We start from the raw sequence: 15,167 nt of genomic DNA on the forward strand, positions 1-15,167 counted from the left end.
AGAGAGCAAAATATATAGGAAATGAAAAAGACAAGATTGTCAATATAGTTGAACCAATATGAATATTTTAGATGGTTTAAATATTTTATATAAAAATTATTCTACATTTATAATGCATCAAAGAAGGAGTGAACGATATTTAACCATTTTAATACTATTCTTTTTACTCTTTCATATTTAATTTTAAACAATAATCAAAATATAAATAAGGCAAAGTCTTAGAACTATGGATATCCCTAACTATGCGATAAAATTACTATTTTCACTGGAAATATAGATATTCATTTAATCTATTTAACATCGATGACATATAGGGCGGTGGTTTTCTAAAAATATGTCCGAAGTTTGATTTTACAATGAACAAGAGACTCATAGCTTTATGTTCCCATTCTTTCGTATTAGGAGCCATGGGATTATGACCATACTCTATAGTATTATGACAAGATTTAGGCATTGGATTTCAATCACAAGATTTAGGCATTAGATTTTGATCACAAGATTTAGGCATTAATAAGAACAGACTGTTTTATGTAACAATTTAAATTAGCTTCTCGATTTTAAAGCAACGATCCACTACCACTTTACTGCCACGCTTTCTGGTTACACCCAATTCTTTATGCTAAGAAAAATCTGTACTCTTATATGCTTTGGATTCTTGGTCGATAAACTAAAAAAGCAATAAGATAATAAATAAAGGTTGCAACTGAATCTCTGAATCAATCTTTAATTCCTCGAGAAATATATTTTTATGACATGCTCTGGTTTATAAACCAAAAATAGCACCTACCTGGAACTTATTCAGCAATGAACTCCACATTTATTCAATTGCTCTTCTTCGAAATGACTTTCTTATATTGATTGGCATACCGCCCGATATAGTCTCCACACATGCCTAGAAGATAGAATGGATTTACAGTTCATTTTTCTAAAAAAGTAAACTATATAGTATATAGTATATGTTTTGGAAGGTTTTAATGGCACAAATTGGAAAGTATCTAAACAGTAGGATTTCACAATTTTGTTATTTGCACAGTGAGTAAAACTTAAGCAAGGAAATTGGCGGAGAATGTAAAGATCCCAACTTAATAATATCAATTCTCAATAGCAATACCGCACCTGTTAAACTTTCTCACGTGATTAGTAAGATATTGGATCCTCAGTGGAATAGATCATCTCGATTTCTTAAGCTTATGCTTTTCTCTATGGACGCTAAGGACATAAGGATCATCTCGATTTCTTAAGCTTGTGCTTTTCTCTATGGACGCTAAGGACATGCTTATATATTATATTAAAGTGAATTATTGTTATATTTAATTATTAGGTGAATTCCCTAAATTATAGACAATTGACAAAATGAAAATGGTAGGCAGATATTAAAATAATTATATGATTATTGAGAGTAGCTATAAATGTTTCTATTTATATTAATAACTCGTTCCCTACATTATTTAAAAAAACATTTCATTAAATTATTTAATTTATGAAATTTTTATTTAGACTTCCACATTTTCTTTATTCTCTTCCGCTTATCACGGACACCAACCATTAAACCATTGCACCATTATTGTCAATCGTTGGCAACGCTACGCGCAGCTGACAATTGCAAAATGTCAAAAAAAAATATTGACATTTGCGTACATCAGATTTTTATCAGTAAGTTTTGTGAAAATATAAATTTCGCAAATATTGAGATATAATTACTAAATAAACTATTGCGCCGCAGTAAGATTCTATTAGTTTAATTCTAATAGTGTACACTAATTTTATTCAACAAAATGCAACACAAGTACAACAACAAAGTGGACATTTGATATTCACAGCAGGCAACAAATTTGCTAGCCAATAAAGGCTCTAAACAGAAAAGATAATCAAATTAACAAAAAAAGGCAAATATTTGAAAAATAAAGTAAAGGGAATGTGTTCTGCGAGAATGTCACATTCTAGCCAGGAAAACTCAAAAGAAAGTAGAAATAGTGATGTACAAGCATTTCGAATGCCTTTTATGCCTTCGGGACACATCGAAACGCCAGACACGCCGTGCTCAGGCGATTACTTATCTATGCAGCCTTTTATAGATTTTGAAGAAATTGCTATTAAAGAGGTTGGTTTTGGTATAGTTGATATGTTTACTGTTTTAACAGATATAAGCTTTGTTTACAAATTATATAATTGTTAAATTTCGTTCCATATAGAAATGTGGTCATGGTTCCTACGGTGTTGTGTACAAAGCTGTTTGGCGTGATCGTTATGTGGCTGTGAAGGAATTTGTTGCTACCGCTGAACAAACAGCTATAGAAAGAGAAGCAAGTTTTTTAATAATAAATTTAGAACAAAAATATTCTTACTTGATTTTTGTTTGGCAGGTCAAGCAACTATCCAGAGTATGTCATGATAATATAATAAGCTTATATGGCATATCTGCTCATAACCAATCCAAATACCTAGTTATGGAATATGCTGAAGGTGGTTGCCTGTATAACTTTCTGCACGGCAAAGTTAAACCACATTATCAGCCTGCTCACGCCATCAGTTGGGCATTACAATGTGCTAAGGTAGGATAAATCTACAAAATAAACATAAATAAATTGCTTGAAACACACAATAATATAATACAGTAAAAAAATGTATATAATAGTAACATAAATAGTTATGATCTCATATGCCTAGACTATGCTTTGACAGAGCATTGTGTCTTTGTAGATTATTCTAGATAATGTATTATATAAATAAATAATAAATTATAGCTGTATAAGATTATATGTTAACTAAACACTTTAAACTAATTTTAATTAATTTTATTTTTATTTTTATTAAGGGTGTTGCTTATCTACATGCCATGCAACCAAATCCTTTGATACACCGCGACTTAAAGCCCTTAAATTTGTTATTAACTGATAAAGGTAGACATTTGAAAATATGTGATTTCGGTACAGTGGCAGATAAATCAACTATGATGACTAATAACAGGGGCAGCGCCGCTTGGATGGCACCTGAAGTGAGTATAAATAAATTTAATGGATTAAATATGGCTAAATGAACTTTTAGTATCTAAAATTTAGTTCAACGGTGCGATTCATTCTGACAACACATTATCTCATATTAAAGAAACCAATCGTCTTCATTAATCATAAAACCAATCATAAAAACTTTACAACGTCCTTTACATTTAAATAATCCAAAGAGATTATCTTAAAATTATAATCTTAGATTCAGATAATAAATTCTTTATCTAGAGTTCATATTTGATTATCAAAACTTAAAATTATCTGTTATATATAGTATAATACTTATAAAATACTTATAGCTCCAGGACTTTTTTGTGAAAATCTTTACTTAATATTCTGAATTAAATTATAATCTTTTACTGAATGGATAACGAAACTTCTCTCTAGATTATTTTGGATTTAATGGTACTTAATTTAAATGACTCAATACCCAATTTTTTAAGATAATATGTCGTTAAACCTAACAGCTGTAATAAAATCAAAGCTATATCAATTATTATACCACATAATCTCATATTAAGACAACTCTCCTCTCCCAATCTGAAAAGCATTAAGATACTTTAAACAATTTTAGAACCTACTTAAAACTTAATTTCAAACTTTTAGAAGTATTTTTGGAAAGGAATCTGTTTTCATCGCTAACCGTTAACTGATACACTAACTTCTTAATTTTCACAATTATTCAATAGCGTTAAAATTATTGGTTAAAAATTACTTTAAAATTACAATAATTTCTCTTTTACTTATGAAATTTATATACTTACAGGTTTTTGAAGGTTCCAAATATACTGAAAAATGTGATACATTTAGTTGGGGCATTGTTTTATGGGAGGTTCTGTCAAGGAAACAACCCTTTAGTGAAATTGATAACTCCCTCACTATAATGTGGAAAATACACAAAGGTATATATTTATTCTTCTTATGGTAAATGATTTATATCCATACTCATATATTCTCTTGTATTTTTTCTTTAAAGGTGAACGTCCGGAAATCAATAAAGACTGGCCATCAATTATACAAAATCTAATGGCTTCTTGTTGGAAAACAAAACCAGATCATCGTCCTTCTATGCAAAATGTTGTTAGCGAAATGTCATTTCTATCAACTTCATATAGCGGAGCCGACGAGCCTTTGGAATATGAATTTAAAGATCAACAAGTCTGTTAACAATTGTATTTTTAAATTTTTTCAACATTTATTTATATATATCTATTATTGAATAGATATTTCGCACAGATAGTTACGCAGACACCGATGACTGTGATGATAATACACCTTTAGATTTTAGCATTTATACCTCATCAAGCAACAATAATTCTTCTACCCAAGTAACACCCACCAATACCACTAGCCATTCAAATTCTTCATCTGCTTCGACACCTACTAATGTCGCCGCAACCGTAGAATTATTTAATCAGCATGCAAATATGGCAACACCGTCCATTACAACAACACGTTGGGATGTTATAAAAGAAGAACCAGAGACCACAACTTATGATATAAACGACTCAGCGGATGTATTTAATTTGACTCCATCAGCAGCAAGCGCTAAACGGTTTGAAACAATTCGTAATGACATGACACAGTCGGCAAGTGTACCTATGCCACCACTTTCACTGGAAATAGATCCGGTAGGTTATTAAGAATATGTTTTTTTTTTAACGAAAATAATTAATTTTTATATATAATGTTACAGCATGCTTGGGATCTAAGTAGCAATAATAGTAACAATTCATGTGGTAAGTGAAATTTTAAATGCATATAACAAAAAAATGTATACCCTTTACTTATTGAACCTCAATACTTTACTTTTATATGAATTTTGTATAAAAAAATTGCACTTATCGAGTTAATTACAATAGTGTGAACATAGCTATACATACATATGTTGCTAATTTAGAAATACTACAATATTCACAAATAACAAATTACTAATTTATAAATCCCCATAATGTTAGTCTTTTTAAGTTCAATATACAATATTCTGAGATTACTGTATGTGCAATTCCAGAAAGATATATAGACAGTAGGACTGTACTTTTCATCTTAACAGAAAACAAAATCAACTCTTTACCTGATTTGTTGAACTTTTTAACAAACGATGGGAAGACTCAACAATATGCAGGCATCTGTATGCACTTTAGTCATGCTCCAATAAAAGGAAATCCAACTCTCTCATTGAGAACCCCTGTAGATATATCAGTTCTGTAGTAAGCTTACTTATAGGTCACTGCATTTAAAGTAACCATATTAGAAGTTCAAATCTCCTTTTTAATCATTTTTGCCGCAGTTGTGGAGAGGACTATGAAAGTGCCTCCCATCTGCTGTGTTTCTGTGTTTCTGGGGCTTTCTTTTTTGAGAAACTAGGCGAACTGCAAGACCTCCTCTAAAATAGCATTTTAAACTTTGCTAAAAGTTTTAAGTGGTTCTAACCCCTGAGTTTTTAGTAATACGGTAACACAATGCGCCTAAATGTATCCCTTGGGATCGCCAGTATAATCTAGCCTAACCTAACTTTTACCTCTACAAGCCCTGGCATACATTTTGTATGAAATTAAAAAAACAAGTACAACACACAGAAAAACATTTTATTTTTCAGTTTTTAAAAATAAAACGCCCAACGTGTCAATTATATTTTGTTTTTAAAAATAATAGTTATTCTTAAAGTGAAAATATCGGAAATAAAGTATAAACGATTTTTAAATATAAATAATAAATCAGTGTCTTTTTATTTATATTTAAATTTGACCAATTAGCCCGGTAACAAATTATTATAAAGTGAAAATAATAATTATTTGTCGGTTTGAAAATAAAATGCAGTGTGTATGAGTTATTTGTGCGTGAGAAAGCAAAAGACACATAATAATAATTATTTTTGAAAAATAAAATATAAAGTAAATTTAATAATTGTTTTTTGAATTTTATTTTAAAGTGCGAATAATAAGACTCAGTAGTTGATTTTTATATTTTTAATAATAACTATTACGATCCTTAATTATTATACGAAATACACATTTTCCTTTTAGAAATTGGCATATTGGTTATAGTTTAGAATTAAAAATTATTATTTAAAATTTATGCGAGTCGAATGATTAGTTTTTTTCTCACTATTTTGTGTTATATATCTCTGTTAATACTGACTGATCCTTCCTATATTATAAGTAATTAGAGATTTTTTATACTATGTCTGCTGCTCCTACTTTTTTGTGATATAGATCTCTGTTAGCCCCTTTAAGAGATTATACATTTTTTAATTATACCAGTTGAGAGTTATATCTAACTTTTCAGTATTTTTATAATTTTTTTTATTAATTTCAATATCTGTGTTGGCACCTAATAGATGTTAAGTCTATTCACTATTAGTACATACTTTAAATTTTGCGCTGACTTTGAAAAGGTTTATAGTAAAATCGTTTAAAACCTTTGGACGTAGTATTTAGTAGTGCTTTACAAGATCATTTAAGTTATTTTGTTTCATAGCTTATTAACACTGTCATAACCCAGAGAACTGCTAATATTATTGTTGTTAGGGGGAATAAGTGACACTTACTTGTTATAAAGAGCCGCTTCTCGAACCTTGTTTCATAACTCACTTCATTTAGCTGTGATTTTGATAGTGGCTTTGTTCAAATTTATTTCTTGTATTATAGTTACGATATTGTAGTGACTATAGATAATAAACAATTTATGAAACTAAAGAACTATATATTATCACATATATCTCATTTTGAAGAAACTTCATTATAGTTATAATCTTTAAATATATTTTATTTTCACCTTCTCAAATATAGTAGTTCACGTTTCTTGTAATATTTTCACAGAAAAATAATAGCATTTATTATGTTTTTCATTAATGATCTATCAAATTAAATGTAATTCTGTGAATCAACACGTTCTGTTGATTTCTTACGAAAAACTGTTTAACAAAATATCTTATCTATTATTTCAAAGTAAGATGTGTTTTTCTTAATTTTCAACTTAACACTTTGCACAGATGTTAGGATTTGAATAGATTTTGATTTCAAAAGAATCGCATGCAAATTCCTGGTAGTCACTGCTCTACGAGAAGACATGCAGTCTCGCTAGATTTAAGTTTATTGGCGACATTTTTTAGTATTTCAATGTGTCGCATATGCGATGAGTAATTTGCTACAAGGCGAATCAGATAAACACACCAAAATATCTAAATAGAACTATTATATACAATATGTTATTTTATATACAATGTTTATATATATATTGTATTGTATATTATTATATATGTATAAGTAATTTTTTAGAATTTTATTATGGTCTATGTTTGGGTAGTAAATAGTTTTTTTTTTACTGAATAAAATCTCACTCGGAGCAGGCAATCAAAACTTTTAGACTAAACTAGAAGAGTTCATGAGAGACGATTTGCTGATGAGTACAGACAAAGAGTAGATTTATATATGGAATTTATATATATTTACTTTTAATTATTGTAGAAAACTTCGAAATAGGAGTCAAATCATTTAATCTATATATAAAGACATATTTTATATACATTACTTCAACTTATTTAGTAGATAGGGAAAAATTTTTGTTGCTTTTATAGTCAAAATAAAGAAAAAAATTAATGGAAAATCATTTTTATTATATATTACCTATTTATTTTCGATATTATAATGATCTATAATGGTCTAAAGTTAAAGAATATTGCAGAGATTGAAATAAATGATTATCTGGCGTTGTTAAAAAATTTTCCATACCGTGAACATTTTGGAAGTATCTTAAAATGTCTCGAGTTTTCAAAGATGTGTGTGGTTTGGAATTATCGTGATAAAACACACCTTTTATCTGCTTCCGTCTATATCCAACTTTTTGATATAATTTTAATTCCTGGCTGTAGAGATTCAAACCATTAGTTTAATGATTGTAACAGTTAATAATCGATGAGTCTTCTACAATTCTGCTAAATATGCGTTATCACTTTTCTAGACACCATTATCGGCTTATCTGCAAATTCAAATAGTTACCATTTCCAATTTATTTAGATGATATTATACATAGTTTAATCTACAATGATCTGTTGGAATTGTTATTTCAATTCTTAACTTCTTAAGTGAGAACAGTTTTTAATAGACTTTGATTTTATGTTAGATCTCTGTTTAAGTCGTTTTAAAGTGTAACAAAATCGGTAAGTTTTATCAACATAGTGCTTTTTTGGTTTCTTTCTTTTCTAGTAAGTATGGAAATACTATTCTGTCTGCGATTAATAAAAAGTTTTTAGTCTTACGCCTTTCATTACTAGTTTGCTTGCCTTTTCATTATTTTCAATACCAACATGGTCTGGAAAGTGTAGCATCCACAGGTAGTTTTCTTGGCAGTTTGAATACCTTTTCATTGTCTTCTGTACCAACTTGATTAGGAACTATATATGATAACATCCATATATGGTTGCTTTGGTCAACATGTCCCAGCACCCATAGATCATGAATACGGAATCTTACACAAAGAACCATACTTGCTTTGTTTAAGCGTGTTCTGCACACTCTGTCACTAGTTTTGATGTAGACGGTGATGTAAACAATAATCCAGTCAAGGCGTAGAGAGGGGTTTTGAAGAAACCTCGCAGTTAATACAGAGTTAAAGTGCTTAAGTGCACTGACTCTACTAGCTTCAATATAAAAATAATAACAGTAGTAATATATTGTTAATATATCTTCTTCTTCTTATTTGGCACTACAGTCCAGTATGAGCATTGGCCTCCCCCACAATCTGCCTTCATCTGTCGCTATCTTCTGCTACTCTCATCCAGTTCAGTACTCCAATCTTTCTTGCATCACCATACACGTTCTCATGCCATCTTGTTCTTGGCCTACCTGTGTGCCTGGTTGTCATCGGCTTTGCGTTGAATATGCTGTTCGGCTTTCTCTCCGGCCCCATTGTTATGGCATGAGTAGCCCATTGTAACATTTATAACTTAATGTATCTCACTATATTTTCATTTCTAAGCAGTTCCTCAATTTCATTATTTGTTCGTCTTTGAAAAGTTTCTGGCGAACTATTTTTCTTTCAAAAATTTTTAAAGCTTCTTCGTCCGCCTTCGTCATTGTCCATGTTTCTGAGCCATATGTAGCTACCGGTCTTATTGTTGTCTTGTACATTCGTAGCTTACTTTCCTTGGATAGTAGTTTTGATTTCATTAAGTCTAAAGTTAAGTTAATATCTATAACATAATAATATCTGTTATATTCATACGCTATATATTTACAATGTAATAATGTCTGTTATATTTATACGCTATATATTGTTTATATTTATAATTAAAAACTGTTCTTAATTAACTCATCTTCATATTTTGTTGATTTTGTTTTTGTTTATTAATTTCACATTTCTATTTGTCATTCGCATAGCAGAAATATTTTCTGGCTCATTGCAAGTGGGTGCAACTATAAACGCCATTATCATTTCTCACATACGCCCCCGTTAATCAATTATCGATGCGTTAATATGAACGGTGGCCATCTGAGCGATTTCTAATTTAATTGCCAAATTAAAATTGCAAATCACATTTGGGGAGCACCCTTAACACGGCAGTATCGCAGTATCTGTGCACATTTTTAGCTTGTTTACTCGATTGCCGCCAACCTGAGTCCATCGTAGAAGCACAATCCTCTTGTTATTCGTATTTTAAAAATAAAAATTCTTATTTGTGCTCAACATTTTAATGTGAAACTATTTCAAAATTTTCAACTACCTTACAACCTAACACACCTCCCATCCCTACCTCTACATTTACTATCGTGACGTGCCTATTTTGATATTATTCTTACTGCCTATTTCACCTATTTGATTAGTCACTACGACTTCGACAATTAAACTATATCTGAATTTCAATTTTTATTGAAATTTGAATCGGAATTAGCATTAGAATTCAAATCGTTTCATGTATCCACGCCACTGAGTCATCGGCACATTGCACTCACACGTCGTCCGTTGCTTCATGTCGTGAAGCAATTGCTGCCAATTGCCGTGGATGCGTGTTGACAATTTGGTCACTTGCATCTACTGCGGTGGCCATATGGCGCGATTCGATTGGAGCAATTGCCAAATGCACGCATTTCTAATTTACATTTGATTAACATATTTAGTTTTTAAGTAATTCAGCGTCTTAATTAAAGCAACAATGTGCTACAAATATTTTTAGCATCTCAGCATTTCAGCATCTCTTGCCTCTGCGATCTCTTGCAGCGCAGAGTATCTGTCGCCGATCGTAGTTCAGTTCAGTTTTTGTCGGCGCAAATGTGTCGTCCGCCAGTTTGTCGTGCGCTTCGTTCAACAAAAACGTTTCTCAGCTTTTTTAATTATTTTCGATTATAGTTTTTTGTTCAACAATTGAAATTCATTGTTAGTTATAAATTTATTCTTTATTCAATTATTATTTTGAAATATTTACTCTTAATAAAAAAATAAAAAAATTGTGCAAAAATATTAAACAGAAAAAAAAACAGATGAATTTATGAGTTTGCAAATTATTTATTGATAAATATTTTAATCTTAATCCATCAAAGTGGAGTCTTCTTATATAAACTTCTGCGTGAAAACCGTTCTTAGTGGTAATATTATTTAATTTACTATTAATTAAATAGCTTAACATTTATCTAATAGTAACTTTTTAAAACAAACTAATCAATTAGATTGACACTCTTTAAAAAAAATCATTTAGAATAATTCTTTCAAATTAAAGAGTTATTAGGACGAATGACATCCCCTCGGACCTCAAGATTAATCCCATCAAAAGATACATAAAGAATAGAACCTTGAAATTATTTGCGAAAACTGACAGACTTACCAACACCGCCTTATCAAATCTCAGAATAGTTGCAGGCTTTTCGGTGAGGTATGCAGATCTGAGGTTAATTATTGCTTAGTCTGATGAAGTGATAAACAATAATTCAGTCAAGACGTAAAGAGGGGTTTTGAACATAGCTCGAGTTAAGAAAGAGTAAAAGTGTTTAAGTGATTTGGTTCAAAGAGCAAGAATAAAATCCACTCATATTTTATAAGATTGAGAAAAAGACGAAGGTTCTGCTCTCATCAAAGCCTAATAATAAAAAAAAATTTAATATTTGAATTAAAATACCAGAGTTTTCAAACCTCTAAAGAAATGCAGTTGTATTCTAAAAGTATAATGATTTGAATTAATGTTTCAAAATTTGAGCCATCATATATTGCGGAAGTTGATTGACAATTAGATTATGTGGCTTCAATGAAGTCGACGAAGTAGACCTGTAGTATCGAGGGGCCTACTAGATTCATTATTCAAATGTTTTTCGAAATGCTTCTTCCACTTCTGCTTTATTTTTTTCAACAACTGTTGAAAGACTCGATGAATATTGACATCGAGATTTTTTTTTTGAAGCCATTGGATAATGTTGGCATTACATTGGGTGGCACAGACTATATATTATATAATATTTAATACTATATAATAGCTTTGATCTTTGTCTGAAAAGCAAACTCATTTTTCTACTCTTTACCTTAAGTTCATTTAACTTTATTTTTATGTACTTTTTCTATTTAAAAAAAGTCTCCAAAGTTATGCCGAGATATGGTATTTTGCAGTATTTGCGTAGGGGTTGGAGTTTCTAGTAGCATTCTTGGGTGATGATGTGATTCTTTAGTTGTTAAAATTCACATGGATTTATTAACTGTTATTAAGTTTAATTGTTCAAGTTTAGTTACTATATATGGAACTAGTTTAAATAAATGATAATGTTTTATTATGACGAAATAATTTGAAATTTTAATAATAACTAGAATATTAAAACAGACATAACTATATTCAAGCCATGCGAAATATATTGATCTAAAATATTGCAAATTTAAATATCTATTTCAAAGTTCTAAAGTACGACTATAAGCTATAAAGTTACTATTACTAAATTATATTACCAATAGTAACTTTTCAGTAACATTTCTACAATTATTTAAAATATTTGAATATTTAAATATACAGATAAAGTAAGTTTATGAATATATCAATAATTCAAAGTGATCGATGATCATGCGCTGCTTATAACGACTGGACCAAGTTTATAGAGAAATAATTACTTTCTAGGCGGACTGCTCATTGAAAATAACAACAAAACGTGTGAAATTACTTAAACCCAACATGATACAGTTAGTGGATTCAGACTTTATTGCTAAGTTTGACAAATAATCCCTTTTTATAGGAAACGGAAAAGTTAACACAACTGCTGCAATGGACCAGCCAGTCACCGTTTATAAAGAAATCGATGAAATAGAGTTCCGTAATAGCAGAAATCTTATACGAGCAATAAACTATAAACTTTTCTATAAACGAATTCTTATAAAACTTTCCACGAGTACAATTCGAAATTCTTGAATGTCAGGCTGCATCAGTAGAGCTTATTCGGTAACTGGGGTGTAATGCTGTTTATGATGTTTATTATTTAAAGTTTAAGCGTGAAATCGCCCAACAGCCGGTACTACGGCTAGAAAAGTCCTGTTGTACCAATTTCACTATTGATTACATAAAGCCCCTTAAAGCTTTGTGAATAAAGTCTAGAATTAAATCTAGAGAAGAGTTCTTAATCTGTTCTGATGACGGAAGTTCCATATGAAACAAGTTTCTTCTGAGCGTTATTAAAGCTGGACATTCACAAAGAATATGCATGGTAGCTTCCTCAGCTTCGAGACATAATCTGCATTCCGAATTAGCAGATAGTTGTAGTTTATAAAGGTGGTTTAGTCCATAATGACCTATAAAGAAACCCGTTAGCAACCTTAAATAACATTTTGAGAATTATGGATATCTTTGTAGAAATATTATGATAACAATGTGATATTAATATAATATTGTACAAAGTAATATATACTAAAGTCTTTCTCAATTAAGTAAATTAACGTCAAGTGTAAAAAGTTATTTAAAACATTTTAATTCATTTATTTAGGATGCCACAAAAATTAAATAATATGATATTACTAAAATATAATAAAGACAAATTTGTCTAATTATGGCAGATTAGAACCAAATCGCGGGCCGCACAAATATTAGCAGCGGACCGCATTAGGCCCGTAGGCCGTGCTTTGGACAGCCCTAATATAAAGTACTCAAATCTAATTTGGTCAGGTAAAATATTTCACTTGATAATAATAGATAAGAGTAACAGTTAAAGAAACATTTAATGAGTATAAATTTTAAATAGTATTTAAATTATAATTTTAATAAGCGGAATATGTTTCCACCTCACTTTATCTAATCTTATAATTAAATATATTAAATATATCTTTTACTTTGTTTGATGAAACGAGAGTTAGTGATCTCTGGTTGAACCTAAATCTGTCTTTCATAAATCCGTCATTCCTTTTTGAAGAGGCCAGCATACTGTGTGATGGTAAAAATGTTTGTACTGTGTTTGTACTAAAATAATAAATTACATATTTAATTAATGATATCAAGCTATTTGTAATTTATTTCTTTATCTGTAAAAACAAAACAAAAGTACAACAATTAAAAGCCTAAAAAATGAGTAATAAATAATTTACAAAATTATTAACATAATAATCTATTTTTGAGATGCAGAAATGCTTGAAGGAAATCCTCGAAGCAAGAGAACTTTTTTCTCGAGGTGACGTGCGAATAAAATTTGCGGGCGTTCTACCTTGAAGAAGCGCGACGCTAATAAAAGTGGAGATGAATCATTTTGTGTATCTATTCGTACGAACTCGTACTCATAGCATCGTTTCTTCTCCCTCGTCCATTGCCCCATGAGAATTTCATTGTATAGGTATTCGCGCCCAGTTTACAGTTTACAGTGTTTCGATAAATGCACTCGATTTGCTGTTTTAAAGTCATTTTCTCATAATCTAATGATCTTTGAATTTCTGCACTAAAATAATCGCGAATATTTGATTTTCAATGCGAAAACAAATACGAAACTTAATTTCTTATTTGAAAACATTTTAGAAAAGCATTTGTTTTCTTTAGCAGATTTAACTAAAACTAAACACAACAATCGTGAGCAATTTACGTTTTAGTCGTGCCAAAAATATAAGGCCCGAGAGTCCGTTCCCCATATCTGTCTGCGAGCGGGGCGTGATACACAAATTCTGTGTTGTTTATTTTCTAAAGTTTTTTAATTTTTCAAATCGAGTATCTGAAATATCTGCAACGCATGTGTGCAAAACGTTGCGATGCGTAATCAAAAATGCTGTAAACATACACAATTCCGAACCATAAATTCTTCTAGTAGTTCCTTATTTATTCAAAAATAAACTAAAGTATTTATTCCTATGGTATACGACCGTAATATATAATAAATACAAACATTCCTGTTTTACTTTCCAAAGCACTTGAGAATTTTAAAAAATATTTTGAAACATAATTGCTAGATTCCCTCCCATCAAATGTTATATGGTTTCACATATTACTGTCATGATATCTCAACTTATAGACAGTACGAGTAATGTCACTTGCCATATAGTTCTATAAAATATTTATAATATGTTGCTGCATTGATCCATAGTTTTCCGAAAATATTTCCTCTGAATATTTTTTTATTGGACAGAGTATGGCGCGTGATGATTCGTCGCCTGTGCGTCGAGTGCGCACATCTCGTCTATGAGCAAATTGCGTGCCTCACATATGTATGCTCTATGAGTCATTTTCCATCAGTGCTGAAGAAGATCACTGAATATTGTGCAGTACAGAAGATCAGAAAATCATTTTTGTATTTTAATTTTAATTCACGAACATATTTTCACAGTTGACTGACACAAAGTGAAAACTTGTGTAAATCTATTTAAAAAAAGATTTATTATATCTTAAAATTTTTTATAGTTTTTGTGACATATTTAATTCTAATTTAATTTTAATTTTTATTTATATATTTTTAATTAAATTCTTTTAATATGGCTTATATTTATTTTCTGGGTTGGTTTGTACTAAAAAACAGTAGTCATGTGAGCTATAAACTATTTACTAAAAGCAAAATATTTAATATAAAAATTCATAAGATTTATGAGAGTTGGACACATATTTTAGTTTAAAAAATATTCATATTTTTATCTAAATAGAATATTTATTTGTTATTGTATATTTTTTGCAAACTACCTTAAACTTTATGGGTTCTTAATCCCTGGAAAACGTGTGAAAGATAACAAGGTAGA

The 15,167-nt window shown here is 30.0% G+C and overlaps 1 protein-coding gene and 1 long non-coding RNA gene across 2 annotated transcripts in view; one reads left to right on the top strand and one right to left on the bottom strand.

The window, feature by feature from the left end:
* Positions 1-1,617: 1,617 nt before the first annotated feature.
* Positions 1,618-15,167, top strand: part of LOC119671391 (mitogen-activated protein kinase kinase kinase 7-like) — a 29,421-nt gene continuing 15,871 nt past the window's right edge. The window contains exons 1-8 of the mRNA XM_038082005.1: positions 1,618-2,101; positions 2,193-2,303; positions 2,364-2,552; positions 2,816-2,995; positions 3,772-3,907; positions 3,982-4,163; positions 4,229-4,636; positions 4,702-4,744. Of these exons, the coding sequence (XP_037937933.1) occupies positions 1,916-2,101; positions 2,193-2,303; positions 2,364-2,552; positions 2,816-2,995; positions 3,772-3,907; positions 3,982-4,163; positions 4,229-4,636; positions 4,702-4,744 (1,435 nt within the window). The 5' untranslated portion in view covers positions 1,618-1,915. The remainder of the gene's footprint in view (positions 2,102-2,192; positions 2,304-2,363; positions 2,553-2,815; positions 2,996-3,771; positions 3,908-3,981; positions 4,164-4,228; positions 4,637-4,701; positions 4,745-15,167) is intronic.
* LOC119671392 lies at positions 4,536-6,872 on the bottom strand. The gene is made up of 3 exons (XR_005251812.1): positions 6,783-6,872; positions 6,556-6,672; positions 4,536-4,621 (listed from the first exon to the last, which is right to left on the bottom strand). It is a non-coding gene; the product is annotated as an uncharacterized LOC119671392 (long non-coding RNA).

This window comes from Teleopsis dalmanni, chromosome 1 (assembly GCF_002237135.1).
Source record: "Teleopsis dalmanni isolate 2A chromosome 1, ASM223713v2, whole genome shotgun sequence".
NCBI lineage: Eukaryota > Metazoa > Arthropoda > Insecta > Diptera > Diopsidae > Teleopsis > Teleopsis dalmanni.